Source organism: Mus musculus, chromosome 3, assembly GCF_000001635.26.
Source record: "Mus musculus strain C57BL/6J chromosome 3, GRCm38.p6 C57BL/6J".
In the NCBI taxonomy this organism is placed as follows: domain Eukaryota; kingdom Metazoa; phylum Chordata; class Mammalia; order Rodentia; family Muridae; genus Mus; species Mus musculus.
In genome coordinates this window covers 89,746,518-89,773,503 of record NC_000069.6, presented here as the reverse complement: position 1 = coordinate 89,773,503, position 26,986 = coordinate 89,746,518, and the positions used below count along the sequence as shown (strand labels likewise).

General features: G+C 50.0%; 2 protein-coding genes and 1 long non-coding RNA gene across 10 annotated transcripts in view; 2 read left to right on the top strand and 1 right to left on the bottom strand.

Annotated features, from left to right (window-relative positions):
• The first annotated feature begins 103 nt into the window (after window positions 1-103).
• On the top strand, window positions 104-5,993 carry 4632404H12Rik (RIKEN cDNA 4632404H12 gene). The gene is made up of 2 exons (NR_130957.1): window positions 104-1,002; window positions 3,942-5,993. It is a non-coding gene; the product is annotated as an RIKEN cDNA 4632404H12 gene (long non-coding RNA).
• Window positions 5,994-8,871: 2,878 nt separating this feature from the next.
• Chrnb2 (cholinergic receptor, nicotinic, beta polypeptide 2 (neuronal)) lies at window positions 8,872-20,056 on the top strand. Of its 2 annotated transcripts, none has more exons than NM_009602.4 (6): window positions 8,872-9,161; window positions 10,139-10,284; window positions 10,450-10,494; window positions 10,996-11,105; window positions 11,863-12,832; window positions 16,234-20,056. In NM_009602.4, exons 1-6 carry the CDS (start codon window positions 9,098-9,100, stop codon window positions 16,402-16,404), a joined length of 1,506 nt encoding a protein of 501 aa, NP_033732.2. In that variant the 5' UTR covers window positions 8,872-9,097; the 3' UTR covers window positions 16,405-20,056. The 2 variants fall into 2 exon arrangements, with proteins under 2 accessions (NP_033732.2, XP_030108249.1); XM_030252389.1 differs by lacking the exon at window positions 8,872-9,161 and adding an exon at window positions 9,227-9,614.
• Adar (adenosine deaminase, RNA-specific) overlaps window positions 20,049-26,986 on the bottom strand; it is a 38,987-nt gene continuing 32,049 nt past the window's right edge. For 4 of the 7 annotated variants that reach the window (NM_001038587.4, NM_001357958.1, NM_001146296.1 and 1 more), the window contains exons 9-15: window positions 26,846-26,939; window positions 26,210-26,332; window positions 25,833-25,966; window positions 23,685-23,867; window positions 23,156-23,268; window positions 22,749-22,876; window positions 20,049-22,575 (exon numbers count right to left, since the gene is read on the bottom strand). In NM_001038587.4, the coding sequence (NP_001033676.2) occupies window positions 22,329-22,575; window positions 22,749-22,876; window positions 23,156-23,268; window positions 23,685-23,867; window positions 25,833-25,966; window positions 26,210-26,332; window positions 26,846-26,939 (1,022 nt within the window). In that variant the 3' untranslated portion in view covers window positions 20,049-22,328. The remainder of the gene's footprint in view (window positions 22,576-22,748; window positions 22,877-23,155; window positions 23,269-23,684; window positions 23,868-25,832; window positions 25,967-26,209; window positions 26,333-26,845; window positions 26,940-26,986) is intronic. The other 3 variants (XM_030252698.1, XM_006501753.4, XM_006501754.2) reach the window with 1 other exon arrangement.

The window sequence follows — 26,986 nt, the reverse complement described above, 5'->3', positions numbered from 1 at the left end:
GCCTCCGGCCTCACGTGACCTCTGAGCTCCGGCCCCCGGCACGTGATCCGCGCGTCTTTCCCGCCCCCCGGCCCGCGCCTGTCACCCTCCACATGTGACCCTAGGCCCTCGCCTCGCTGCTCGAAGCGCTTCCGTGCGTGTACGTGCGTCGTGCGTGACCGTGCACCGGGGGGCCTTTGCCAGCGCTTCCCTGTCACATGGCCGGCGTCTCTTGTCACGTGGCCGGTGCCTGTGTTCCCAGGGGCTCCCCGCGCGGGACTCTGGCTTCCTGCTTGCGTCCCGCGGCCCCCGCGTGCGGCGCATGGCCGTGTCTGTCCTGTATTCCCATGGGGGTCGTCGGGCCGGGTCACCGGCCTCCGCGTCTGCGGCGGGAAGGCGCCTTTCGCTACGGTCGGAGAAACGGACTTGGATCTCCCTGCGGTTCCTCTATGGTGTGTGACCTTGGGTTATCTACGCTCCTGGGGAGCCTCAGTTTCTCCATCACAACAATGGCACTGTACAAGACGGGGAGGCCTCTTTAGCCTGTTCCCAAAGGCTCTGTGCAGGGATACTGAAGTATCGAGTATGGTCGCTGGTCAGCTACGTCTGAGGGGACAGATGGTGCGGCTTCCTCCACAGAATCACAGGGCTTCGTTATGTGTGAGTGCAGAGTACTAAGCTAGGGGTTGCATAGACGACACCCACGCCTACCTGCTATTCTTCTTCCCACCTCGTCGCACTGATCCTGAACGGGGCTTGAAGTTTGCGGCAGTACCTCGTCGTTCCCACTAGGTGGCACTATCACAAAGGACAACGGAGGGTCCTGAAACCCAGAGCTGCAAACTGGCAGGTGCCAGGATGTTGTAAGGCCTGATGGGTTTGGGACCAATTCATCATGTGAGCCGTTGGCCCGTCTACCGTCACCACCTCTATGTTTTTTGGAAGCTGACTGTACCTTGGTGCTGGGCTACTGATTCACTCAGTGATGTTAGCAGAAAGCTTTACTAGGCCAAGTTTAACTCCGTATGTTTTAAGAAATTCGTGTTCTTTGAGCCTGGGGGGATGAGTGTGGGTGTGTGGGTGGGGCTGGTTTTTCTAATGACCAGAGCAGCCTGAACATTTAGCTGCATACCATCTTTGTGCCTATGTCCACAAGCTGGAAGCATAAAATACTAGGGTAAGCCAGTCCTAGCAGAACAGGGTTGTAGTCGCAACTATCTAGGAGAGTCAGAAGGCCAAGGCCTACCTGGATAACTTAGTAAACTCCTTTCTCGGCCAAATAACTAATAAATAAGGGCTGAGGGTGTGGTAGAATGCTTGCTTAGCTAGTAGAAGCTCCAAATTTGACACCCTCCCCCATCATCACACACAAAAAGAGTAATTGTAAAAAGTCTAATTTATCAAGCATTCCCCAAGCCAGGAATACTAAGCAAATATTTCTAACCCTTAACACCATTGCAAGGTGAGTGCTTTAACCTGTATTTTACAGATAAAGGTCAGGATGTATAGATACTGAGCAGAACTTCTAAGTCTGTCTCCACGTCCTTTACCCTGTTCTGTCTGCTTGCCTGCTTCCTTTATTGTTATTGTCAGGGTCTTGCTATATAGTCCAGGCTGGCCTGAATCTTATTCTCTTGTCTTAGCTTCCCAGTGCTTAACTTATAGGCACACATGCACCACCTTGCTCAACTCCCCTATTCTACTAGCCCCACACACTTCCTTTTAGAACTTTTCACAGATCACATGACCTTTAGCCCTTACCCAAGGAACTGGAACTTTAGGTCTTCCATGTCCCCAACCCCATATACAAGTTTTAAATGTATACATTTACTTATTGTCCTGAAGATTGAGCCCAGGGCCTCATCCATGCTATGCTTTGTCATTGAGAAACCCAGAAGTCAAGGTCAGTGGGGCATGGTGCCTTCTATTGCTACTTCACTCAGCATCTCAGCTCTTTTGGTTGCTGCTAAGCTTCATGTAAAATCATACCTAAGATAATTGGGCATGAGTGTGGTTGCCATCTGAACTGGAAATGAAGTAGATATATTTATTTAGTGAATGCAGAGGCAAGTGATTAAAAACAACCTACCCTCATGGAATTCATATTAAGGAAAATAGAAATTATAAAACCAGAATCTACAAAACAAACTGCCTTGTTAAATGTGGGAAATGGACAAATATTTACTGAGCACCTACTGTGTATGATACACTGAAGAAACAGCATTAAATGAAACAGATTCAGTCCTTATTTTCTCAACCTGACAGGAAATCAGACACTTGGGCCAGTCAGATGCCACACAAGCCTAGTGTCTTGAGTTTAATAATGTTAGGTACCCAAAAAAGTAGAAGAGCATAGACTCCACAAAGCTGTCCTCTGATTTTCACACACCATGCCATGGCCTTTGCCCCTCCTAACAATAAATACAAACTAAGCAAAGCAGACATTTAATGCACAGAGACACACTCAGGCACTGACTTTTAGCTGTAGTAAGTGCCTCAGAGGGGAAGACTAGCCATCTGGAAAGGAGTTCTGAATGAAGGACACTCATTTCTGAAGAGTGAGTAGCACGGGTGGAGCAAGAGCTGACATGTCTCAAGTTACAGAGTGTGAGAACACCAGCAAAGGCTACAAACTCAATTCAAATTACAATTAGATTTATTAAAACTGCAAGTGGGGTTTTAAAGCCACTTTAAAGCCACATCAAAGGCATGCTGCCAACAAGGGGTTAAGAGAAGGATTTTTTTGAAGGTGGAGATGACCATTATCTTGCTTCTGTGGAACTTGTAGCTGTGTAAGAAAGTTCTTAACTTCCCTCAGCTATGTGAGGCACCGTCTCTTTCCCCTTATTCACAGCTCTAAAGGGGATACCTCTGAAAACAGTGATAAGTGGGTTTACAGAAGCCAGGGCAAGCTGTTAATCATTTCACAGCAGTTACACCATTCTGTGGAGGGTGGAGTTTGCTAGGAGTTCATCTTTCAGAACTTTAGGGCAGAGCTCTGCCAGTGGGTATCAAAGAAGTACCTGGTACAGAATGCAGTTTCCTTAGCCATCACAATGGCACACAGGGTTTTAAGGAAAGATTATCAAACTGAAGGAACAGAAGAATAATTGGTCTAGAATAGAGGAGAATGATGGAGGTAGGGCAGGCAAAGACCAGATCTTGGAGCGTTTAGGGATTTGAGCTTATTGTAAGAACTGGGAAGATTGAAAGGTCAACAGAGCCTTAAGCTGTGGAAGCAAATATCAGTAGCAGCACTAACAGAGCTGAGCTTTGTGGGAAACCAAGGTTTGGTTCTGAAGTGGAAGGAGGTTAGGAAGAAAGGCATAAATTCTAAGACAAAGGAGGGGATCCAGCACTCAGGATGCTGAGACAGGAAGATCATGAATTTGATGCCAGCCTAAGCTACACAGACCCTGTCTTAAAAAAAAAATAAGGAAGAGAAATCGGGATTGTAGGGTTACCTCAATGGCAGAGTATAAACTGTTTTAATTTTTTTCTAATGTCTGCTTTTCTTACAAACAGTAACCAGTTGTTTTAACTTCTTAGCAGCCCTATAGTCCCCGAGTGGTGCACTGTAAGAGCTGTCAAACTTCAGCCCTTCTTTCCAGCCCTCAGCTGCCGTGTCATACCACCACAAGAGTTTTCAAAATGGCCGCACCACAACACCTCACCTGCTGTCATGAGCATTACCACAGGAGCTGTCCACGGTGACAGTGCCTTCTTTCCTGCCTCAGCCTGTGGCCATCATAAAATTAACATTAAAGGAAGAAGTTACTGCAGGAGCTGTCCACAGTGGCACTGCCTCCTCGCTAACCTCCCCACCAATCCCTGATCTTCCCCAAGCGTAGGACTTGAAATCCCACCAATCCTCACATTGGAAATCTGCCCGAAAAGTTCTAGCCCCTGAGAAATCCTATATAAGCCCTGCCCTTTGTTCAATCTCTGCTGTCCATTTCCAGAAGCCACCCCTGGATTTGTCCTTCCTTCTCCTGGATTCATCTCTCCAATCCCTTCATGAGATTTGCTGCCTGGTGTGACTCTTATAAGCCAAGAAGCGATGAAGAGAAGGGAAGAATTAAAGCAGGGGAGGGGGCTCAGCTTCCTGATCTCTTCAGCTCAGCTGGGATACCCTCCCCTGGGAGCTGCAGTGTCTCTGCTGAGAAGGCTTCAGGAATCTCAGAGCTGTGTGGCTCCTGGACTCCCATGTCTCGGGATGCCCTGCCCTTGAGACACTGCCCCACATCAGCTGTGCAGTTCCTGGGCTTCAGAGCCCCAGTAGATACCCTTCCACTGAGCAGAAATTTATAAGCCCTCGTCCTGGTTTAATCACTCGGCCCCTTCAAAGGTTTCTCCCAGCCCTTCCTCCCTCAGTTCACCAACAGTATGCTTAAAGAATCCCTTCTCTCAGTTTTCTCAGTACTGGCAACTCCAAACTATAGCAACTGTTCTAGCCTATCTGCTCAGCTCAGCTTCTCCTGGCTCAGCTGTCACCAACTGTCTTCTCTTTTTACTCTGTTAGAAGAATTCATGTTCAACTCCCTTCTCTTTTCCCTCTGCTAGCCCTGTGCTTTCTCAGCCTCAGTTGGCTTTTTTTTTTTTTTTAAATCTCCTGTTCCCAGAAATCCAAGAGGCAACCAACACTGAAGATCACAGGGTCCGGCAGTTCTAACAGCTAAGAATTCTTAAAAGGCCAGTTGACTAGCAACTAGGGATCCTTTAAAGGCCCAGGCTCACAAGACAAATCACACTACAACAGAGGGCTTGCTGAGCATGTACAATAAATAATACAGCCCAAGAATGCTTACTCAGATGAAAAGAGACTCGTGAATTAACGAATGAAGGATGATCACAAAGGTATAACACACTTGGATCCTCTTTGCAAAATGTCTAAAATGTACGTTTTATGTGTATATTTGTGTGCCCAAAATATGACAGCTGAGCAGTGGTGGTACACACCTTTAATCCCAGCATTCAGGAAGCAGAGACAGGCAGAGCCAAGTTTGAGGCTAGGACTGTCTACAGAATGAGTCCCAGAACAGCTAAAGCTGCACAGAGAAACTCTGTCTTGAAAATAAAACAATAACAAGCAAAACAGACATGAATGTTATTTTAAATAAGTGTTTTTATTAAAATGATAAAAATATTTATTTTTAAAAGTGTTATTTTAATAGTTTTAAATACACATACTGGGCTGAAGAGATGGCTCAGTGGTTAAGAGCACTGACTGCTCTTCCGAAGGTCCTGAATTCAAATCCCAGCAACCACATGGTGGCTCACAACCATCTATAATTAGATCTGATGCCCTCTTCTAGAGTGTCTGAGGACAGCTACAGTGTACTTACATATAATAAATAAATAATGCTGAGAATAAAAGTTATTTAAAAATACACGTACTATAAAATTTACTATTTGCATTGATACTATTATGTAATAATTTCCAATAACTAGTTTTAGAATTTTTTATTTTATGGGTATGAGTGTTTGCTTGCATGTACATATTCAGGTGCGGTGTGTGTATCTGTATCAATGGGTGTAATATCTGTGGAGGCCAGAAGAAGACATTCCATCTGAAATTGGAGTTGCAGGTGTTTGTGAGCTGTGATTGCTAGGAATCAAATTGGAGACGTCTAGAAGAGCAGCCAGTGCTCTTAATCACTGAGACATTCTCAGCCCCAGAAGCCCAAACTTGAAGAGACAAGGGGTCTCTTGTCTTTGAAGAGGAGGAATAGTGGCAGGGAGGAGAGCCTGATTATTTGTAATTGTTCTTTTACACAAAATCTGGGCGTTTATGTATCCAGATATGCGGACTATAGTTCTCTGTGTCATTGGTATACCTAAATATTTGTAGATACATAGTTTTGTCTCTTCCTTTGGAGGCACGATTTTGAATCCTCTCTGCTTTGTTACTTCGTGTTTTAAAGTTGGTCTTCATGAACACAAGTATTACCCTGATAACAAAAATTTAAAATGCAAAACACTTTAAATAAAGGAAATGTATTAATTTTAATGTCTTCAGGAGAAAACATTCCTTGTAATCAGGGGCACTAGAACTCTGCTTACTCTCTCTCTGTGTGTGTGTGTGTGTGTGTGTGTGTGTGTGTGTGTGTGTGTGTGTGAGTGTGTGTGTGTGTGTGAGTGTGTGTGTGTGTGTGAGTGTGTGTGTGTGTGTGAGTGTGTGTGTGTGAGTGTGTGTGTGTGTGTGAGTGTGTGTGTGTGAGTGTGTGTGTGTGTGTGAGTGTGTGTGTGAGTGTGTGTGTGTGTGAGTGTGTGTGTGAGTGTGTGTATATGTGTGTGTGTGTGTGAGTGTGTGTGAGTGTGTGTATATGTGTGTGTGTGTGTGTGTGTGTGTGTCAGGGATGATAATTCTGTGTTTTTCTCAACCCTGTATGGTTCTACATGTCTCCTGCTACCTGTCTTCTTGGGGAATATAGAAGGCATGTGGGTACAGATGAAGAGGGAGGATGTCCCATTCTCCTTTGTCACTTGTTGCTTATCTCAGTCAACTCATTACTTGCCAAGCTAGAAGTAAACTCAAAGCAAAAATCGAAGATTTGAGGAGACTGAGGCGTATAGGTTACCTCCTCAGGCTTTAGACAACTGAGTGCCCACCCCTCGAACCCATCATTCATATAGTCAGTGTCCCGCCCCCAGTCAGTCATCCATAGAGCAATTAAATGCCCCGACCCCCAAGTCTATCATGTACAAGATAGGAGATGTAGAAGTCTGTCATTTAGAAGGCAATGAATGGTCCCGAGTGTGTCATCTAAAAGGGGAGTAGCCTTCAGTCCATCATCAGGAAAAGAGTAAGCACTCCAGGAAGTTTAGCAACAGAAGACATTGTCAGCCTTCCTCCACCATGCTGCATCCACTGGAGATGCTGTCTCGGGATGTGGAATACCTGTGAGCTAGCCTTGCTATGAGTCAGCTCTGCTTTCACTTATGTCCTATCCAGTCCTTGTTGCCTTCCCTGCTCCCAGCTTCTACAGTGCTCATGTTTGTCTTCCTATAACAGTCAGCACAGTGTCTAGTAATCTTCTACTAGTGTGGTCTCTTTAATATCTGGAACTAAGTCTTTTTGATCATTGCCTCCTCTGTACCAAACAATTGTGAGCTCAAAGGACATACTCAACCTGTGTTGATCTAAATTGTTGAAGACAGATCTAACCCTTGAACCTTTCCCCAAGTGATGTGACTGCACACACCCTTTGCCTTCTTGCTAGGCTTCACTGTGATGTGACTGCACACACCCTTTGCCTTCTTGCTAGGCTTCACTGTGATGTGACTGCACACACCCTTTGCCTTCTTGTTAGGCTTCACTGTGATGTGACTGCACACACCCTTTGCCTTCTTGCTAGGCTTCACTGTGATGTGACTGCACACACCCTTTGCCTTCTTGCTAGGCTTCACTTCTTGGTGTTCAGATCTCTTTCTGAATTAGTTATTGTACACACACATACCCTGCCCTGGACCTATGGCATAGATTTCAGTCCACCTTCACATGCACTGTGGTTGTTCTTCTCCCTGTCAGCTTGCTTCCTCTCCTGTGCTTTGCTGCCTTTTCCTCTCAGGCTCTTCCCCAAGCCCTTTTTCTTCCATGCTGGTGATTGTATTTAAGGCTTTGCACATGCTAGGCAAGCATTCTGTCACCAAGCTGTATCACTATCCCCTGGATAGTGATGGCACTGGGCATTTGTTAAATAAGTTGTTTCTGCCTGAACTTATACATATTAAGATATGTCTATCGTGCATTACAATTCTCCTGTTAAGCCCCCATCTCAAGCCAGGCCCTATGCTAGTTCATACTCTGACTGTAAAGGCAGTGGTTGCTATAGAAGTGTTTCATTCTAGAAGAGTCTGGCAAGGTACCTAACTCAATCTTTTGTCAGTCACAGATTCCCTGAGGAACTGGAATTCCTGAAAACACTCAAGTTTAAGTAAAAGGTAGGTAGGGGCACTGGGGTGATAAAAGAGCTGGAGGGAACTACATGTTTAAAAGACCGAGGGCTAGGAGGGGTTAAATAGTCAAGGATCTTAAAGACGTCGTCAATAGCTAGAATGTGGAGCTGAGACAGGCATTGACGAGATGAAGCGAAGCCTTTTGTCTGCTAAGTCTGCTTCAGACAGAAATCTTTTTGGTTGAAAGTGACCACTGATCCACTAAGAAAAAAAAAGAGGTCCTTTATGGGCTCAGTAGCTAAAAGTTCAGGGCTTTCAAGATCAAAGATGTCATTGAGTTTTGACACCTCTCTCATCTTTGCTCTCTTTGTGTTAGCTTCATTCTTTCTGTGAAATGGTCCCCTGATCTCCCCAGAACACAGCGTGGAAGGAACCATTGATATTGGTTGCTTATGCAGATCTCAGAACTTTCAAGGCCACCTTCTTTTCAGGAGGTCTAGACCTATCTAGCTTAGATTCCCCAGGAGAATGGCAAGATCTTGGCCTTGTCTGAGCTTATGGAAGCAGAGAAGGGGGCAGGTGAAAAGACTCTCTTCCAGAACTCCGGAGAAATTTGCTTTTCAAAACTAGACAGCACCCTGCTGCCTACTAAAGAAGTAGGTCCAAGGTCCTAATGTGCATATTCTCCGCTATACTCTTAGCTTTCCAGAAAACTAGAATCATCAGTTTGGGTAAGAACATAGAGGAAAACAGAAACGCCCCCAACCTACCCCATGTCCAGAGAGCCTTGACCTACTTGTCTCCCTCCCACTCTCAACCCTCCCAGTCTTGCTCAAACCTCTCCACGTCATGCCCCAACTTCGGAGCATTTGAACTCTGAGCAGTGGGGTCGCTTTCGCCTCAAGCACACCCCACCTCGGCAGGCCCAGTCAAAGGTCCCCTCACAGGGACCACCTTTTTTTCCCTGGGATCCCGCGCTTCCGCCTCCGGGGCGGAGACTCCTCCCCTAGTAGTTCCACTTGTGTTCCCTAGAAGAGCAGCCGGGACCGGCAAGAAGCCGGGACCTCCCCCTCGTTCCAGGAACTGCCGCGCAGTGGGCACTTCAGCCCTGGAGGCCGCGAGCCCCACCCGGGTGAAGGCGGCTGCGCGGCTTCAGCACCACGGACAGCGCTCCGTCCGCAGCCCTTGTGTCAGCGAGGCTCCGCGCTATGCAGGCGGCATGGCCCGGTGCTCCAACTCTATGGCGCTGCTGTTCAGCTTTGGCCTCCTTTGGCTGTGTTCAGGTAAGAATTGGCCGGCCAGGTTCCACTGCCTCAGCTAGTGGCTTAGGGCACCAAGCTCTGCCACCCCTGCTAGGACAAAAGGCGAAACGAGGGATTCTCTAGCGGAGGAGGAGCCTGCTGGGGGATGGGGAGAGACTCCAGCCAGGGTCGTTCTGCAGGGAGACACTGGAAAACTGATCTGGAAGGAAGACCCAGGCGCAGGCGCAGGCGAGAAACCTGGGAGAGGTGGAAACCTGACCATTGCAGAGAGCACAAAGCAAATGAGCACAAAGAGGAAAGAAGAGGCTTCTGAGATGGCAAGAGGGTTGAGATAACGCCTGACTTTTTATGACCTGGTTGTTAGAGGTGTCAACCTTCCTCTGAGTCCTGGCTCCCCATCGTTTCCCACTCCCTTCATCAGGATTCTGATTTGGGTCACCCCACAGAGAGGGACAAGGCAGGAAGGGGAGAGGGGTGAGTTCCCCCACCTCTTTTAGGATGGACAGAAAACTTAGAAGAGTAGAAAATGCCAGACTGAGGAACTCTGTGGGGTGTCCAGAAGAGGGGGCTTTGTGCAGAGGCACAGAAGAGTAGGGATGGGGAGAGGGGCCAGAACAAGGCAATGCACAAAAGAATGACAACACAAAAGGCTAGGAGCCTGCACCCACAGGTCAGGCAGGTCCCAATATTCTGTTTCAACTCACGGAGGCAGGCAGGACTTCAAGCCTTGTCTCTCTGATGCCTTTTGGGGGAAACAAATCCCCATTAGTCCTTGCAGAATGGTGTCTCTTTGGAGCGTTTGGACTCGTGGTGTGGTCTCAGGGAGAGACTTATCTATGAAAGACAATCGGCCAACTCTGTGGTTCTGTGACATAATTGAAAAATTTGCAGTATCCTTAAAGCACAGGACTGTAAGAGGCTATGACTTCCAGACTCCCTGAGCATGTGGGCCTTTCTGAGCCCTTCTGTTTACTCACTTCCTGCCTTCCCTTGCCCAGGGGTTTTGGGTACTGACACAGAGGAGCGGCTGGTGGAGCATCTCTTGGATCCTTCCCGCTATAACAAGCTGATCCGTCCAGCTACTAATGGCTCTGAGCTGGTGACTGTACAGCTCATGGTATCATTGGCACAGCTCATCAGTGTGGTAAGTGTGGGTCTTGAAAATTCTAGTTACAATAGTCAGCCCAGTCAGAAAGGTTTAATACACAAGTTTCCTTAGGTGCTTCCAGGGTGGAAGAGACCAGGGTGGTGGCAGGCCTGAGGACTTGGGTTGGGGCACCTTTTCAGCAGCTGCCCTGTTTTCCTGCAGCACGAGCGGGAGCAGATCATGACCACCAACGTCTGGCTGACCCAGGTTAGTGCTCTTTCCTACCCACATCCCCTCCCTCCTTCCCCTCTTATCTCCTTCAGAGAGGAGTCCTGAATAGTTGGGTTCAAATCCTTATTTGGGCCACTCACCAGCACTGTACTTAATCAATTAATTTCGAGTCTGGTTTCAGTATGTAGTCCTGCTGACCTAGAACTCACTTTGTGATCTTGAACTCATAGAGACCTGCCTGTCTCTGCCTCACTAGTGCTGGGATTAATGCTATTCACTACCATAGCTGCTCAACTCTGGTTTTAAACATGCTAGACACTCCCAAGATTCACCTCCACATCTGTAAACATTAAGTCTAATGCCCTGGCTTAGCTGTACAAATTAAATGAAGAAGTACCATCATGTGACCTATGTCTGGGCAGAGAAGTCACTGTGCAGAGAAGGCTAGCCATATGAGTTTTCCTTTGTCCCTTTCTTTGACTTTGGGCCCCTCTTGGGGCTAGAGGTTAGTGCTGTCTTGCTCTCCCCCTTTCCCAGGAGTGGGAAGATTATCGCCTCACATGGAAGCCTGAGGATTTCGACAATATGAAGAAAGTCCGACTCCCTTCTAAGCACATCTGGCTCCCAGATGTGGTTCTATACAACAAGTAGGTGACCCTGGAGTGATGAAGGTTAGGGAAGACCAGAGGAGTGCTTGGGAAGGGATGAGATCATGGTGGGTGGGAATACAAGATAAGCATGCTGTTGTGAGAGGGAGAGGGCTTTCCCTTAGCAGATGGCAGGCAGGCGTTATCCACAAAGACAGACCCAACTAGTGGGATGCAGTGTAGACAGTCATGGTGACTTGGACCTTGAACTGATCCTCCCAGCTACTTAGATTGCTGGGGTAAGAATATTAAAGACTGACAGTTCTCAGTGCCTAGCTTGATCAAAGAGTGAGAACTTCTGGAAGCCTGGGTGGCGACATAGAACTTATATGGTCCTAGTTTCACCTAGATTCTGTTCTGCTCCCCTCAATGAATCTTCTCCCCTGTAAGGCACAAAACTGTCAACTGATGGCTTTTGTCCACACCCTTTCATTCCTTGAGGCTCCTTGCCCTGGCCTCTCCAGCTCCCTCACCTGTTTACCCTCATGTGGACTATCAGCTTATATGATGTGGAACAAGTAGCAGATGTGTCCCCCCTGCCCCCAATCATTCTCTTCAACCACTGAATGGATTCACAAGCCTCCTGAACAGGAGGAGACCCATTCTTACCACCAACCTGTGAATATTCCCACCCCTATCTCCATTTCTGGGCAATCTCCATGTATTAGATGATCACTTCCAGCCAGGTCCTTCTTGCTGGGTTGATGAGTGGGATGCAGACTCTCAAGCCAGGCCTGACTGCCCCATTCCTTGACAGTGCTGACGGCATGTACGAAGTCTCCTTCTATTCCAATGCTGTGGTCTCCTATGATGGCAGCATCTTTTGGCTACCGCCTGCCATCTACAAGAGCGCATGCAAGATTGAGGTGAAGCACTTCCCATTTGACCAGCAGAACTGCACCATGAAGTTCCGCTCCTGGACCTACGACCGCACTGAGATTGACCTGGTGCTCAAAAGCGATGTGGCCAGCCTGGACGACTTCACACCTAGTGGGGAGTGGGACATCATCGCACTGCCAGGCCGACGCAACGAGAACCCAGACGACTCCACCTACGTGGACATCACCTACGACTTCATCATTCGTCGCAAACCGCTCTTCTACACCATCAACCTCATCATCCCCTGCGTACTCATCACCTCGCTGGCCATCCTGGTCTTCTACCTGCCCTCAGACTGTGGTGAAAAGATGACACTTTGTATTTCTGTGCTGCTGGCGCTCACGGTGTTCCTGCTGCTCATCTCCAAGATTGTGCCTCCCACCTCCCTCGACGTACCGCTGGTGGGAAAGTACCTCATGTTCACCATGGTGCTAGTCACCTTCTCCATCGTCACTAGCGTGTGTGTGCTCAATGTGCACCACCGTTCGCCTACCACGCACACCATGGCGCCCTGGGTCAAGGTGGTCTTCCTGGAGAAGCTGCCCACCCTCCTCTTCCTGCAGCAGCCACGCCACCGCTGTGCACGTCAACGCCTGCGCTTGCGAAGGCGCCAGCGGGAACGTGAGGGGGCAGGCACACTATTCTTCCGCGAAGGTCCTGCAGCTGACCCATGTACCTGCTTTGTCAATCCTGCATCAATGCAGGGCTTGGCTGGGGCTTTCCAGGCTGAGCCCGCTGCAGCCGGTCTGGGGCGCTCGATGGGCCCATGCAGCTGTGGCCTCCGGGAAGCTGTGGACGGTGTACGCTTCATTGCGGACCATATGCGAAGTGAAGATGATGACCAGAGTGTGAGTACCAAGGGTGAGATAGGCATGTCGGGAGCAGAAACCCCTGTGTGCGGGGAGTAGGTGTCACTTAGGGTCACAAAGCAAGGGTACAAGGGAGGGGCAACGTGATTGAGGACTCAGCAGGGTAGGCTTCCAGATTGGCTTGCCGGTGTTGGTGTCTGTACCAGATGACCTTGTAGCTCCCAGAGGACTAGTATTCAGGGTGAGATGTGTCAGCTAAGGCATCATTAGTGTGAGAGAGGTGACTAGGAACTTTAGGGCAGGGAGAAGTTCTTTTGGGCCCGAGGGTGTCACATGGACACTTCCAAGTTGTTAATGCGCTGCTGCTCTTAGTGCAAATGGAGATGAGTCCTTGCGGACCACAGAGCGGGCAACTGGGATGATGATGGACGGGGAAAGGAAAGTTTAGAGGTTCCATGGGGCTGGTCCCAGCAGAGAAAGCAAATAAAATCAATAGCCCGTTTCTACTGTCCTGGGCCTTGAAAAGAGTCTAATGAAATATTTATAGAAATGGGGTGGATAGAGGCCAGGGCTCTCCAGATGGTCTCACCCTCTTCTGCACCCCCAGCTTCTGGCCTTTCCTGCCGTCTCCCCAGAAGGAGATTCCTTGAGACTAAGCCAGGAGTTGAGGGAAGGTGCGATGGGTTAACATCCTGCCCCCCATTTTGGGTACCATCTGGCCTTCCCTGAGATCAGTGTTCAGGTACCTGACTGGTTCTAAGCCAAGGCTCAGTTGTTGCCATAGTGACCAGCAAGGTTTCCTCTGGGACTCTGCCATTCCAGCTGGGGAAGGATAAAGGGCAGGCACTGTGGTTTATGTTGGGAGCTGAGTTCAGACATCTTCTCCCTCCCTCCTCCCCCCGACTGCAGACAAGCATGGGAGAGGGAGAGAGGCTGAGACTGGAGATGAAGGAGCCAAGGCTAACTGGGTGCAGGGCTCAGCAGCCGCTGCATCTCTGGCCTCCACCTCCGCTGCAGTCCATCATGTAGCCTGCATTTCAAGTCAGGCGCTGAAGGTGCAGTGACCTACTTGGATGCCTCAGAGGCATCTAGACCTCAACACGCCCAAACCCAAGTGCGTGCTCTACACCCCCAACCTGGCCCTAACTTGCCCCTAGTTTCCCTGTCTTGCTGGAAATGGCATTCCCTGGGCTAAGCAGTTCACACTGAAACCTGGTGATGCCTTTGCTCTCTCTCCCTTAGTGCTCACCACTGATGTTTTCAGAAGTCCTGTCCTGGGAGCACCACCTCCAAGGTGATTCCCTGCTTTGTCCTTTTTCTGTCACTTTCATGCTAACACCCTGGTCCTTGAGCTCCTGTCAACTCTTGTGTGGACCAAGGGAGAATCTCCCAACTGCCTCCCTGTTCAGCTTCCTATGCGCAGTTAAATAACCCACACCCCCAGGCTGGTGACTTGCTCCCTTGCTTGGGTCACCAGCTTGTCACTCAGTTGTCTCTAGCAAGCCAAGCTCTTTCCTGCCCTCGAGCCTTTGCATCTGGGTCCCTCCACGAGAACAGTCTTTGTTTTAGTTATTCTTCTCATTGTTGTGACAAAATTCTCTTGAGGAAAGCAGATGTAGGGACTGCAGGCTTTGTTTGGCCTTGCAGTTTGAGATTACAGCCCAAGGCGGGGAAGGTGGTAGCAGGAGCCTGCAGGTCCTGTTTCAGTCTGGAAGCAGGGAGAGGGGAATTCTGAGATCAACAAACTTTTCCATTTCTCCTTCTGCCTGGGACCCTAGCCCATGCAATGAGTGCTGCCTGCCTCAATTAATCCAATCTAGAAAGATTCCCCATAGACGTTTGTTCCCATGATGATGCTAATCTCATCAAGCTGATGATATTACTCTTTCCTCACCCCCCCCCCCGCCCCCAAAACAAAACCAAAACCCTGTTACTGTTATTATTTGGCCCTGTTCTTTAAAAGTAATCATGTAACCTTGACTCCCAAACACTTGGATGTGTCTCTTCTTAAGACCAGAGATGCTCTCCTGGTGATACAGGGTGAGCATGTGAAAGGCCCCAAGTTCCAACTGCTATCAACAACCAAAGTAGCAATGAAGTGCCCGGCTTCAAAGACCCAATTCTGGAAACAGAACAGCATCAATACTTTTAGCACTGTACAGTGCACATTCAAGCTTTCCCGACTGTCTCAGTAGCATCCTTCCTAGGAGCATCATTAGACCTAGGAGCCCAAGGTGCATTGTGTTGCCAAGCCTCATTGCTTCACTTCCTTGGCTTTCTTTGCCTTTCTTGGGACAGTTTAAAGGGGCAGGGCTGGGATGCTGTTCTGCTGGGTTTGCCTGACCATGACTTCAGTGTGGATCTGGAACAGGGCTTCCTTCCTACCCAGCAGAGCTTGCTGTAAGCGTCATCTCCTAGAAGAGGCTTTTCCAGGCCCATCCCATCTTCCTTCTGTTTCTCCATCCTAGTCTTCCATCCCCTCTCACTGTATGATCTCTGAGAGGTTTATTGTCTCTGTCTCCTTGAAGATACTCAAAACCATAGGGTTCTTCACTTGGTTGTGTCTCCGAGCCTTGCAGGATGCCAGGTCTGTGGCAGGCCCAACTGTGACTTCAGTGAGTGACTGTTTGGCTGCCAGCTACATGAATTGCACAGTTGCTGGCTCCCTATCTTGTGTCCTGTGATCTGGCTGGGGCCCAGATAAACACATACAAAAAGACAGGACTCAGTCTGGAAGAGAAGCTGGCTTTTCCTGTGACCCTGTAGATGGTTCTCAAACCCCACGGATATCATTACCTTTTGGACTGATGTTTTAACACTTGGGCACCACTTGCACCTTCTGGGTTCTGTGTAGGAGTGAGGTTGAGGTTGTGGGAGGGTGTCTCAAGCTATCATAAAAGCAGAGCCCCAGAGGCAGCACCTCTGAGTTACTGAGAGCCTTGTCCCGGATGCTGGCAGGGTCCCTCTCATGTTTGGTGGAAGGCCAGACATACAGATTGAAACAATATAGTATACTGAGTTAGCTAGTGCCAGGGACCAACCGGAGCAGGGAAGCCATTAATTGTTTGGTGAATAGACAATTAGGAAATTAGGGCTTTGAAATATGTGTAGGAGTTTACCAGTTTTGTTTGTTTTGTTTTGTTTTAAGGAAGTGAGAGAGCTAAGAAGACATGTTGTAGTTCTTACTAAGTTTGAGTTTTGGGGTGTGGGAGGTAGTAGGAAGTAGACTCCTATTTGTTACGGGTAGGTTCGGGTGGGCCCCGGGGGCAGTGGGAGCACTAGAGACTTTGGAGTAGGCAGGATCAGAGCCATGAATAGTTGTTCTGGGTTTGCTGAGGGAGAGGAGTGGGGGTGGGGGGGTGCACACGTGGTAGGGACTTTCCTGCCTCTTCCCACACCAGGTGACTGATATCTGGGTCACCTTCATTTCCTCCATCCAGGTGAGGGAGGATTGGAAATACGTTGCCATGGTGATCGACCGCCTGTTCCTCTGGATCTTTGTCTTTGTCTGTGTCTTTGGGACCATTGGCATGTTCCTGCAGCCTCTCTTCCAGAACTACACTGCCACGACCTTCCTTCACTCTGACCACTCAGCTCCCAGCTCCAAGTGAGGTCTCTCATTTGCAGCTACTCATCCCGTGACCCCTGGGGTTCAGTAGTATTGGGTGGAAGATGGATTGATCCCCACTCCACTGAAGTCTGCTTCACACCTCCATTCGCACAGAGGCCTCCAGCCTGGAGGCTGGACCAGCTGCCTCATGTTCAAGCATTCTCCCTCCCCTCTGAGCTGATTCAGGCAGTAGTGTTAACGGTGGGGGCCAAGGCTGGTAAGTAGAGGCCAGAGATCTCAGAGCCACCTATCTGATGAGGGTGCTAGAGAAGGGGCCAAGAAAGGGACAGTTATCTATGGCTTCCGAGTCATGGGAGAAGAGAAGGTAGGATGAGGAGTTCAGATTCTGTAGCCAGGCTGACAATGGTGTCTCCTGAGATAAAAGGTGCAGGGTATGGCTAGTAATTGGCTTAGGTGGACAACACTGGTCTGGGAAGACTTGCAGTTTTAGGGAGTCCTCTTGAGAGCTCCTACAATTCTCCTGGGATGCTTCATCCACAGCCTGTGCCTCAGAGGGCTCCAGAACCCAGCCCCAGCTTCTGCCAGTGCAGAATTCTCTGTATCTCTAGATTTTTCTCTTTCCTTTCTCACTTGGGAAAGGTGAGGTGTTGGGCGAACCTTTGAAGGTCATGAGCTAGGTGAGAAGTCTAGGCTCACAGTTTTAGAAGAACATTTACAGTGCTGGCCTTCATTGGGAGCCATGTTACAGATTCAGAACAAGCCTAGAAGGTGGGTCCCTTCTTCCTTGCCCCAAGGCCACGGACTGCTTAAAGGACATAAGTGACAGACATCTAAACTGTGCCTCAGTGTCAGATGAACTCATGGGCATCTCTGTTTGGTGACTGGAGAGACAGACCTCCTACTAGAACAGGAAATTAAAGGTTGCCGGTGTAAGACCCCTCTCCAACCCCCATAAACTTCCAGACCCAGAGAAAGCACCCTGAAGTCATAAGCAGCACCTGGCTAGGTACTGTCCCTCTGGAGGGTAGCACCAGTGTTGGTTTTCCAGCCTCTGTGAGACCCCACCAGCTACAGCTAGGACCACTCTTGACTTTACTACCTCCTGTAACTGTCTGATGTCCAAATTAGTCACCAGCCAGGACTGGAAAGATCAGTGAACAGTTTGTCCAGCTCCTTTCCGTATCCTGTTGAACATATCAGGCAAACAGCGCCCATCTTAGAACCTGCTCCCAGCATTTACACTGTGGGAATAAAGGTAGGCAGGGCTGTGCTGGGTGAAAGGGACCCTGGCGTGTGGAGGATCATGGGAGCAGTGCTGTTCTTGCCATTTTTAGTGCAGCCTTTGGAGGAAGACTGCAGTGGGGGAGGGGTGGTAGGAGGCTATCATGTGTCAGGATGGTTTGAACCCTAAAGGACATTGGGAGGTTTTGGGGAAACTCAGTCCCTACCACTTTGGGGCCTTCTGTCTCTATCCGTGCCTCCTCCTCCGTGGAGCTGTCTCTAGTGAGAATCAGGTACCTGATTTGGTGAACCTGGATGGGAACCTGGGACAGGGTGGCATGGGAGTGGCAGTGATGAAAGGTGTTGGGGACTCGAATCAGGGACTAAGCTCCAGTAACCTGGCAGCCGCCTTTGCCTAGGCAGATGGCCCACAGGCCCCCTGCCTCTGTGGAGACCTGCAAGTCTGGAGCAGCTAGTGCCAAGGGTGTGGAAAGCTGAGAACAAACAGGACACAGGACCCTCCAGAAGGCTCGTTTTGGGGAAAATTGAAGGGGAAGGACAGGACTTTCTTGTAAGAAACAAGGACAATGGTGGACCGGCCACTGTGCCTATGCTATGGGATCCCATCTCTTACAGCCCTGCAGGGAAGCTCTTGAGACCAGGGGCAGCAGCAGAGCGAGCATGACTTCCCATGGGACCTGCTCCTTGCCTGTCCCCATGGCCTTTGGGCAGGCGGGAGACTTCCTAGGGAGGAAAGCAAAGCCCTTTATAAAGAGCCTTCTCTGAATTGTTCCCCAAGAAGAGTGACAGGTCTTCCTGTTATCACCTTCTGCTTTCTGCTTCTAGGCAGAAGGGACTGTTGAGCCCCACATGCACTGACCAGCTTCCCACTCACCAACTGGTCAGAGCCAAGTGTCACTTTGTAGTAATTATCCCATCATGTCTGAGAAGTCTGTCAGTGTGCTGGTCACTTGCTTTCCAAAGGACCTGATCACTTTGGGAACTGGTAGGACACCTCACCCACCCACTGCACTGTCCTAGGTACGTCCTTGTCTTCATTCCTGGAATATTTTCCATGTCCCCCCCCCACCCCACCCCCGCCACAAACTTACTCCCCCATAGCTGGACTTATTTCTCTTAAAATTGTTTCCAAATATGTTGAGTTACTTTGTTCTGTTTGGGGTAAGGGGACTAACCCTTCCGGATCAGATTGGTAGATATAGAAGGGGAGGATGCTGGAGAATCTCCACTCAAGAGAGGGTAAAGCAAAAGTCAGCAAGGGTGAAGGGCAGTGTGTACTGCCCAGTCAGTGGTATCTGCTCCCTTTGTTAGATGCAAAAGAAATGGCCAGGTGGCTAGACCCAGAAGGGACCTCTGGGGAAGACCCTCTATAAGGAACCACCAGGGGTGGTGTGGGTTTGGGCTTCCTCTCCAGTCTGGGTTCTAAAATATCCAGGCTTCAGTGAGCTGGCAGACCCCCACTGCACAGGCTGTGCTCAGATCCTGGGATCAGAGTGAATCTGTGGGTGAGCCCTTGGGGCCTTCAGCTAGGCTTTAAGGAAACCATCTATCTTTAAATTTGAGGGCCAGGGATCAACGGAATCCACTTGTACGTGATGCCAATTTATCCTGAGCAACACTTCTAGCCCACAAAGCTGGATACACCCTCAGAAACTGGAATACTCCATTCCTCGAATTTGGACCCAGTGGCTGCTGGAGGACAGAGCCACTGAGACTTTAGGACAGCAGGAGTTGTCACCTCGAACTGCCTTTAAAACTGCTCAGCTCAGTTAAACAGGGAGTGACTACCACATGAAGCCCTGGACTTAAGTGCTGTGCCCCAAAACATGTCACTGGGTCTTCTGACCTCAGCTGACCCATCTGTCTAAAGGATTATGAGAGAGTTCACACTCAGTGTCTTTGGGTATGTTGTCACTGTTGAAAGGTCAAAGATAGGTCTTCCAGGAGTTCTGAAGTAAGTTACTAAGAGCTGGGTTTCCTTAAAATTTAAGAGGGGGACTTTCGATGCCATCCACAAAGTTAAAAGGTGCATCTGAATGTGTCGTGGTCCCAGCTGCAACTGCCTTCCAAAGGGCACGTACAGGACAGTAAAGGCCGAGGCTTGTGGGGAGAGCAACACCAGCAAGACTGGCAGGAGCAGAGATTTCTGCTGTCTCCAGTGCTGTTTTCTCATTTGGGGCTTTGAAATCTACTAAGCCCCACAACCCCCAAACTAGGAACAAAAGATGACAGAGTGGGCTCAGGTGGGAAAAGTTTTGAAGCAGGGAAAGTGCTGAGGACATAGCCGAGTCCCCAACTGGCTGGCACATCACACTGCCTGAACTACAGTCAGACTGTAGAAGCAGTGGGGCCCTTGAAACTACTGTGGCTGTGGCCAGAGATCCTGTCACAGGTCCCTGTTCCCAATCTCACCTCCCCCAAGAACCAAGATATAAAACTTTGTAACAGTCCTGATGCTTCAGTGTTTTTATTTTTAGGAATGTATACTGTCACTTGTAAAGGGACAGAGGGAGGGACTGCATCCATCACAGCGCCAAGGCTATGCCTGGGTGCTTCCCCACTCTGCTCTTGGAGTCACTGCTAAAACCCCAAGGCCAACAAAGTCCCTTCAACTTGAGTACAGGAAATAGTTTCAAGCATTGACAATTCTTACACATGATTATTCAAGGAATGCAAGACAGCCACGGTTCAGACAAATCAACTACAGAAAGTATTAAGAGACGGTGTGGAGGGAGGCCCTGCTTCTTAAAGTAAACGTGAAGGAAGCACAGTGGGAGGAGGCTCTGCCCTCGGCCAGCGGGACTGGAGGCAGGGTCAGGGTGGGATGCGGGGGTCAAGTCCACAGAACTCAGGGACACCTTGCTCTCTTCCATCTGCAGAAACCCAGAACCACTCGTTGTCTAGACAGGATTGGGGTATGTGTGAATACCCAGGGAGGACCAGAGGGACCAAAGGAATCAAAGGGAGAGACATCTCTGTCCTTTAGACCCCAGGGGAAGAGCTCCCTGTCCAGGCCTGGAAACCACAAGGGCTCTGCTTCAGATGCAGTTGCCGGAGGGTGACACGCCTCCAGCCGACACCACAAGCATGGTGCTGCTTTCTCACTTCCACAGACGCTGGAGTTTCATAGGATGATTTGGCTGTGCAAAGACATCCCCAGTGTATTGTGAAGACACAGGTTCTTGTGTTGGCCAGATCTGTTCATAGATTGAGGAGGCAGTAGCCATTAGACTTGAAGTACGAATGTGATGTTTGCTGTTGGCAGTGGGCCAGAGGGTGGGGGAACCAGGCAGCTCTGAGGGTTAAGCAAGGGGGTGCAGGAAACTGTTGAACACACTGGCCAGCTGTCTCCAGATGGAGCCACACCATTCAGAGGAAAGAGGTGGGCTTGGTCCTAGAGGGGCAGAATGGAGCAGGGTCTGGCTGGTTGATCTGATGCTAGAACCAGATTCTACAGAGGCTCCCACATACCCACAAGTCACTGTCAGAGGGGGAGGAGTCAAAGAAGCCCATCCCAGAGTGGGAGGCCAGCCTGCCCTGCCACCTACAACACTTGTATGTAAATGAAGATCCTCAAAGGAGCAGGGCAGAGATTCCAGGGCCCTGTGCCCTGTCCGTGACCCAGCTTCTGAAGCCATCTGATAGAATGAAAGTACATTTACTAATGGAGAAGTAATATTTGCATCTCCAGTCTTTGATGCAGTTCAGAATCAATGCCTCTGGCCTTTTAGAAACATTAATTCTATGCAGGGCTTTGTCACTTCTGCTGAGACCAGAAGAATCCCAGTGCACCGGCAGGATGCTCTGCCTTTACCTTTGCCGTCTGGGCAAAGCTGCTCTGCCCACTATGCTCACCCTCTGCTTTTCACAAACAGCTGGGGCCTGGGGCCAACACCACACGTGCCCAGGGCCAGCTTCTGGGAGTGCTCATGGAGGGGCAGATGGAGGCATAGCGACATTCCATGGAATGCTGGTGCACTCTAGTTAGTGCTTGTGGACCCCTACTGGGACGTGCTTGGTTTGGGTACCTTCCTCGGTCCCACTGGCCGATTCTCAACTTCCCTGCTGCCCAGGAAGGGAAGTTCCTTGGTGGGCCAGCACGGCCTGTTACTGGGTAGGGCTTGCCTGTCCCAACCACAGTTTACCACATTCCTGTTGTTCGACAATCCCTGACCACGGTTGTCAACTCCTGCCCTTGTAAACATTTCACCAATCCTTTATGTTCACCTCTATCCTCTGGGGTGGGGAAGGAGAAACCTCATCACAGGAAGGCATCCTAGGAGGGAAGGATGACAGAGCAGGGGCCTGCCTGCGCATCTGCAGGTGACATCACTGGCCCCTGACATCATTTACAGAGAACTGATGGGATGGAATCAAACCCACAAGAGGCCAGTGCAGCAAAGGAAAAGGAGATGAAAAAAACCTCCGCAAAACGAAGCCCGAGGGGCCTGGGCTCCATGTGACCAAGAACTGTCTGTGCTACATATGGAATGGTAGCATTTCCATTTCCTTTAATCTTGGCCTCTTCCCTTGAGAAAAGGGAGGTGGGGACTTGGCTGGACCCCACCTTGAAATCCCAAAGAAAGCAGTTCTTGGTACCATCTATTATGGTTCTACCATTAAAAAAGGGGGGAGTGGGTAAAAAAAGCTCCTATCCTCTGGCCCGGTGTGATGAGGAATGCCATGACCGCCCTCTGACCCCAGGAGAAACGCGCCCCACTATCAGTCATTGGGTACTGGACAGAGGTAAAAGTTCTTTTCCTCCTGGGGTTTGCTGATCCAATTCCCATAGCCCATGTCTCGCAGGCTTTTCTTGAAGTAGTTCTTGGCTAAGTCATAGTCACGGGCAGCTTTCTTGGCTTCACCATAAGAGAGCTGCAGTAAATCTCTGCGGGCTCGGAAGGAGCAGAGCTTCTTAAACTGAAGGAAAATATTCTTCTTGGACACCCGAGACAACTCTTTCCCTGGTCTGGGGAAACAAAGGCACGTGTTATTCATCTGGGAGCAGGTGAGGTGGGGGCTAAGGTGTGGATTTTGCACAGGGTGGATGGCCCTGAACTCAGTACTAGCAGGCAGGGGCCTGCCCCTGGGCGTCTGGAAGGAAGCCTGCCTGGGCCTCTCCTGTGCCCTCCCACTCCTTACCCATCCACAGTGCCTCTGGTGCCATCCAGGATCTCTAGGTCATAGCCATCAGCCATGCACCAGTTGACGCTTGTTTCCTTGGTCTTTCCGGACTGTCTTTTGGAATCATAAACACTGACTCGGCCGACCTAGGAACCACGGGGTGATGGAAGAGAGGCAAGCCGTTCAGGGCAAAGGTTCAGAGCAGGCATGCAAGACTTCTGGGAAAGGAGTATGTGGGCCTCATCTTTCCCTTGTGAGCTGCACTGACTTAACCACTATTCAGGCTAAGGACCGAGAGTCTAAGTCCACGCACCCAAAGGGAAGAAAAGCTTGCTCTTGACTCCCCAGCAAAGGCTCCCTTTCCACAGTACACAGCTTTGCTTAAGGAGGTGTGGGTCAAGAGTAAACAGAATGGGTCATAGCACCTTGGGGTGGTTGACAATAAAGGGATAGCGTAGTCCATCCTCAAATGCTTTCCCATCTCTGGTCACGCGGCAGCAAATAGCACGGGTCAGATGCCCTTGGCTGAAAAGGTAACCTGGGTGAAAACAAACGCAAGATTACACCTGGGTCTGCAGTGAGTGCTGCCAAGAAACAGAGGTACACAAGGAAACTGGAAGGTGAGACCCAGTCATCAGGACAGAAAAGCAGCTCCTGACTGTGGCCACACAGGCCCTCCAATACCCACGTACAAGACTCAAGGCTCTAGGTCAGGCAGAGCTTGAGGAGAAGACGGAAGCACAAGAGCGAGGCTCCAGAGCTACCCCTGCTCCCGAGACCCAGTCTGGCAGGTCTTTTCTTATTTGCTACCTATGCCTACCTTCTCTGACAGCAGACGAGGCACTCAGATCCAAAGTGAGCTTGATTTTTACCTTAGGACAACATGGCCTATAGCTTGTGCTGGGATCTGAGCCAAAGACAGGTGGGTTAGAGCTCACAAAAGAGGTCTCTTACCTAAGGTTACAGATTTCAGGTACACAGGCTGTAGGAAGTGCGTCAACAACGCCCCTTGCAGGCCCAGCACATTCCAGCGTAGGATTTTGTCACTACAGGACATGGTACGGAGTCTTTCCCCAAGGCGGATGCCATCCCACGTGGGTACAATATCACTGGACTCCACAGGAATTGTGCCTTCCCCTGCATTAGAGTTGGATTGATGAAGGCAACCAGACCAAACCAAGTCCTGGGCACACTATGTGTACTCCTGAGATTTATTTATTTATTTATTTATTTATTTATTTATTTATTTATTTATTTATTTAATGTATGTTAGTGCACTGTAGCTGTCTTCAGACACACGAGAAGAGGGCATCAGATCTCATTACAGATGGTTGTGAGCCACCATGTGGTTGCTGGGAATTGAACTCAGGACCCCTGGAAAAACAGTCAGTGCTCTTAACCACTGTGCCATCTACTCATATTTTATAGCACCTACTATGTGCTGAGTGTGGTGTTGGAACTAAGGATGAAGAGCAGAACTCAAGACTTAGCTTCTTGCTATATTTGTGGGATGAGGAAAGAAAGGGAGAGGTGTGGCGACTCTGGCTGTCTGCAGTGCTCAGAAGACTTCATGTGAGGTATGGTGGGGAACAGCACAGACACTGAGGGCAGAGGAGTCAGGGATGCTCAAGCAAAAGGGAGAAAAAGCGGCTGCACTGAGTGTTGCAGACACAACTGCCAAAGTCAAGGCCCCAAGGCAGCCAGAGTCAGAGAGCAGGTGCAACCGCAGCAGCTGGCTGCAGTGGGGAACCACAGCCACTCAGCTTCGCTTCTCTCCCTAGTTTCATTATCATCACTGTGTGTGTGTGTGTGTGTGCGTGTGTGTGCGTGTGCGTGCGTGTGCGCACGCGCATATGCACTCATTCAGGCCAGAAGTTCATACTGGCTGCCCATCTTTCTTAGCTCATTCACTTGGCTAGGCTGAATCCTCCTGCTTCCAAGTCCCAACACTGGGGCTGTGAGTATGCACTGGGGCTGTAAGTGTGCACTGGGGCTGTGAGTGTGCACTGGGCCTGTGAGTGTGCACTGGGGCTGTGAGTGTGCACTGGGGCTGTGAGTGTGCACTGGGGCTGTGAGTGTGCACTGGGGCTGTGAGTGTGCACTGGAGCTGTGAGTGTGCACTGGGGCTGTGAGTGTGCACTGGAGCTGTGAGTGTGCACTGGGGCTGTGAGTGTGCACTGGGGCTGTAAGTGTGCACTGGGGCTGTGAGTGTGCACTGGGGCTGTGAGTGTGCACTGGGGCTGTAAGTGTGCACCGCCACAACAGATACTGTACACCTGGGCACCAGCTCCCGGGCTTTTCGTTTTTGTTTTTTTTGGAGACAGTTTTGCTGTATGGGGCTACAGCTCATATGCCACACGGACACAACCCACCCACTTAAAACACACAACACACACGTACCTTCATGCTTATTCTACCACTACAACTAGCTCTGGAGCCTAGTGTCACCTCACAAAGAAGTCTTTTACACTAGCAAGTCCCAGGTCACATTCTGTGTCTAGGGATCTGTCTACTCTGTCCCTTTCAGACATGAAATCCTATGACATATGTTCTTCTGTGACTTGCTTTTCAGCTAGCATGTTTTCAAGGTCTACATTGTACCATGTCTCAGGACTCTATTCCTCTCTCTGACAGATGCTATTCCATCGCCTGGATAGAACACTTCATTTATCCATCTATGAACACTCGTGCTCTCCCCAAGTGTGTTTCCATGCACACACACTTCCCTCCTGGGGTGAGTGTGGGGGAGTGGAGCACCGGCTGTGTGGTGACTGCATTTACACTTCAGCAGGAAGGGAAAGGAGCGATGGGATTGGGCACTGGAGGACAGAAGAGGGCACAGCCACAGCAGGACGTCTCTCAGTGCTGTCCAGTCCAGTGACACCCACCTCCCATAGGCCTTCACTTCTGCACACCCTCTCCCACGACCAAGACACAGTGTGGCTCTCGTTTTATTTTCAGTGGACTCTCCCTAGAGCTCCCCGGGCACATGGGGCTCCTCAGCAGCCTGGAGTCACCCAGCTCTCCCAGGCTACAGACACAAGGAAGCGGACACCCCTCGCGTGCATGTCTCCTCACTGCCAGCTGGCACCTACCACTCACCATTCTCCACCTTGGTGCGAAGCTTGCCTTGCTTGGGATTTTCAAAGACAGGGTAATGGCGGGACTCTGTGCTTTCCACGGCACGGTCACTGCAGGATTTGTCAAAGAGGGCCCCATCTCCACATGGCGCCGTGCTGCCAGACAATCACATTAGTTAGGACCCGCCCCTCCCCCCCCCCATCTCTCTCCAGCCTCATGGGTCTTGAAACCATTTGCCATCAATGCCAAGGGCATTTTCTTAATCCTATGTGGGAACTGGCAGCAGGGATGCCTTTGCCATCTGGGCATGCACCTCAGACACAGGCAGGTGGGGCTATAGTACAGGTCGGGGGCTGGAGCCAGGGGAATACATGGACAGCCGAGCCAGGGGTGCAGACCTGATGTAGAGATGAAAAGAAACCGTCTTCTTTATCTGCAGCTTCTCTCCTCCCCTGGCAAGCTCAAATATGCTGTTCTTGGCAGTGTGGTGGTTGTACTTCATCAGTTCACTGTAGAGAAACCTACGAAGAGCAAGCTGGCTGGGAGGCGGCTGGAGTCTGGGCGGAGCAAACCACACCTGCACATGCTCTGCCCTGCTGGAGCCAAGGAAAGGAAGGCTTCCACGGTACATAGCTTTCAGCTTGTCAGGAGGAAGAGGGACTGGGAAGTTCCCTACAGGAGACCTTTTCACTTCATAAAAGTTAAAGTCTTTGGGGGCAGCCACGATTCCAGGCATAAATTGATTCCAGGCCTCACAGGGTGGGCTGCCACTTCTCCCTGACTCCTGCCCTTCATAAATTAAAGATGACTCAGAGAAGAAAACTGGCCAGGCAGGGGCTAAGTACAGGGCCTCACACGGAGGGAGAGCGGCTTCATTCAAGAATAAGGACTCGGGTCATTCAGGTCACAAAAGGGACTACTGAACCACTGGCCCAACAGACTGCCACCAATCTGCTGGGCTTTCAGGGAAGGGAGAGGACTCGGGGATGGGAGGGCCCCAAGAAAGGCCAAATGGCTGTGCCCATCTTGCTTACCTGATGAAGCCCCTCCGGGAGATGATTTCGGCATGGCAGTCATTGACCGTCTCTCCCTTCAGGCTGAGAGAGTCCCCTTTCACACAGCGATTGCCTGGGAAGGCCATCAAAACAGAACTGGGGTAACGCAGCGGAAGGCAG